This window comes from Mandrillus leucophaeus, unplaced genomic scaffold, assembly GCF_000951045.1.
Source record: "Mandrillus leucophaeus isolate KB7577 unplaced genomic scaffold, Mleu.le_1.0 Scaffold636, whole genome shotgun sequence".
Classification (NCBI taxonomy): domain Eukaryota; kingdom Metazoa; phylum Chordata; class Mammalia; order Primates; family Cercopithecidae; genus Mandrillus; species Mandrillus leucophaeus.
In genome coordinates, this window is record NW_012106875.1 from 616,740 (window position 1) to 619,456 (window position 2,717).

Here is a 2,717-nt window from a genome sequence, read left to right on the forward strand (position 1 = left end):
CTTCTTACAGAATGGTTTCTGTATTTTGACTTTTCTCCAAAGACATGGTCTACAAGGAGGTCTCTTGGCTATAAACCCTGCAGACAAGTTTTTGCTTGTGCATGTTGTCCAGCGCGTTTTGCTTGATTTTTAAATCTAGATGCATTTAGGCGGGCGTACACGTTCGGATTTGTCACAGGCCACCTAACTCTATTCGTCTCACACACGTGTGCCACCTGTCTGACCCCTGGGAAACAGAGTTTGCAAGCTTTTCCCCTTGACTACTCGACTTTAGCACCAAAGAGAAGCGAGAGTGCAGAAGAAAGGGAGAAATCGCCAACCCAGTGTCAGCAGCGCAGGCGAAGTGGGCGCTGCGGAGCGCGGAGGAAAAGGCGGGACGCCGCAGGGTGGCCAGTCACTGCGCATGAGCGGCCCGCGTTGCCATGGCATCTGGGAAGGCGGCGTCTCCCGGAAGACAAGCTACGCAGAGCTGACGGCACTGAGAGCCATTTCTGGAGGGGCCCGCTCCTGACGGGTTCCTGAGCCAGTCTTAACCTGGGCAAAGGAAATGAGGAACCGAGCCTGATGCATTGTGATGGCCATCTGCCCAGAATTGGCCCAAACGGACGAAAGTGCTCTGGCAAACCTTTCTGATGAGACTGAGACTTTGAAGAGCTTTACTGATGAGGTACAGACTTCCAGTTCATTCAGCTCCTCTGGAGGACGGCAGTCATCGCCCCTGACCTCTGGGAGCAAACTGGAGAGGGAAAAGCAGACTCCAAGCTTGGAACAAGAAGACAAACAATCTGAGCTTTTGGACTTCAAATATTATGAAAAGAAGTTGAGTAAAAAATGGATCAACTACCTCAAGAGCAAAGACTCTGACTTTGAACGGCACCAACCAGACACCAAACTTCAAACAGAAATCACTCAGGTATCCGATGAAGAATTGAATGCCCTGCAGTCTTATTGCACCATGAAGATAAATTTGATTCATCATAGAGGGGATTCTAAGAAGAAGACGAGTGGCAGACATAAAAAGCTGTATGTTGGATTGGATGCAGAGGCTGCAGAGAGAGATGCCTTAAGTGGTACTGTACCCGATGAACTTTTGAACAGAATCTACTTTAAAAACATGAGGACAACGCCAAAACAGGAGGCAGCAGCTAAGCAACACATATCTTCTCAGTGTCCCGATTGTAACAGGAAAAGAGCACAGCTGGCCCTGTCTACCTTTCTGAAACAAAAGAAGACTTTACTGGAGTCATTTCTACTTCAAGAGAAAATAGATGAACATCTTCATACCAAAGACTTTCTCACCCGTATTGGAGAAGCACATCAAGACTTCCCCAGGCTTTCAGATGACCCCAGAATAATCTGGAAAAGACTGACTGGGAAAAGTCATATCAGATACTCTGGTTTTGAAAGATCAGATACAGAGCAGAAGATGCAGCGAGATGGAAATAGTGCTTGTCATTTACCCTTTGCCACTTCTCAAGCCACTTACTCTAACCAAACCAGAGCTGGTGATTGTTAATGATAATGTGTAATGTGGATAGATGTCTTTGTTGTGTATTTGAGTAATTACCATAATTTCTACAGGCACTTGGGAAACTAACTTAAGACTTTACTATGCTTCCTTCACAGATTTGAGGATTAAGAACTTTCACTTTTTTTTTCTGATTATAGAAGGCACTGTTGTGGTTGGAATAGTTACAAAAACTTTTACAAAAATCCAAGAGAGCTATGTTGGTAGTTTGGGCTAGGGTGTTGATGGTACAGAAGCAAAGTAGTATGGGGATGTAAGAGAAACTTAAGAAGTAATAACTGTGTTTGGCGATCAAATGGCTATGGGGAATTAATAAATAGATATTTGAAATGTTATTAAGTGTCTGACTTGTGCGCCCGCATGAATGATCATTAATTTCATTAAGATAGGAACACCAGAAGAGGATTGTGTTTGATGGGAGTGATGAAGAGTATGATTATTTGGACATATAAGGTGCAGTGGGGGTGTGCACATTGACAGTTTGAGGAAACATTTGATTATTTATTTTTGCACTTCAGAGGAAAGGTATAGCCTAGAGGTGCAAAATAAATTGGCAAGGGCTGGGGGAAGGGTGGGGATCAATGGAACATAGCTGGAAATTGAAGCAACGGATTCTCAAACTCTTTTGGAAGTGACTAGCGTAAGAAGAGAAGCAGGGTTGATACCAACCCTTGAGAAATGTCAATTAATGACCAAGTAGAGGAAAATCAACCTGCAGTTAAGGTTGTGAAAAAATTATCAAGGGGATCAAGGAAATCAGGAATGTATAGTGTCATAGATGCTAAGGAATGAATATTTAAAGAAGGATAATTATCTAACCATATCAATCAACAGAGAGGCCATGTAAAGATGATTTAGTCATGTATTGGGCACTATTGACCTTAGCAAAAGCCATTTCACTTATAGAAATGGGATAGACAAAGTAGATTGAGGAAAAATGTAAGTAAATAATGAATGGATATAGAGTACCCCTTGCAAAATTTAGTTGTAGGGGGAAAACGAAATAAAGCTGGGGGCAGGTGTTGAGTTTTGAGGGAAGAATGCTTGAACAAATTATCTAAACAGCCATTTTGGTCATGAAGATTTTATGAAACTTCTGTTGTTCATCCAAATAGGAAACAGTAAAGGAAACAGTATTATTTCCCAAGGAATACCATGGCATTTTGAAAACCCATTTATGGGGAAAAAT

At 42.4% G+C, this 2,717-nt stretch overlaps 1 protein-coding gene across 1 annotated transcript; it reads left to right on the forward strand.

The window, feature by feature from the left end:
- The first annotated feature begins 432 nt into the window (after positions 1–432).
- LOC105554248 (chromosome unknown open reading frame, human C8orf48) lies at positions 433–1,863 on the forward strand. Its single transcript, XM_012000631.1, has one exon. It carries the CDS (start codon positions 575–577, stop codon positions 1,514–1,516), a length of 942 nt encoding a protein of 313 aa, XP_011856021.1. The 5' UTR covers positions 433–574; the 3' UTR covers positions 1,517–1,863.
- Positions 1,864–2,717: the final 854 nt, after the last annotated feature.

Excerpts from the sequence above, each read along its gene's own strand:
- LOC105554248 (XM_012000631.1), top strand. The coding sequence starts at position 575 with ATGGCCATCTGCCCAGAATTGGCCCAAACGGACGAAAGTGCTCTGGCA.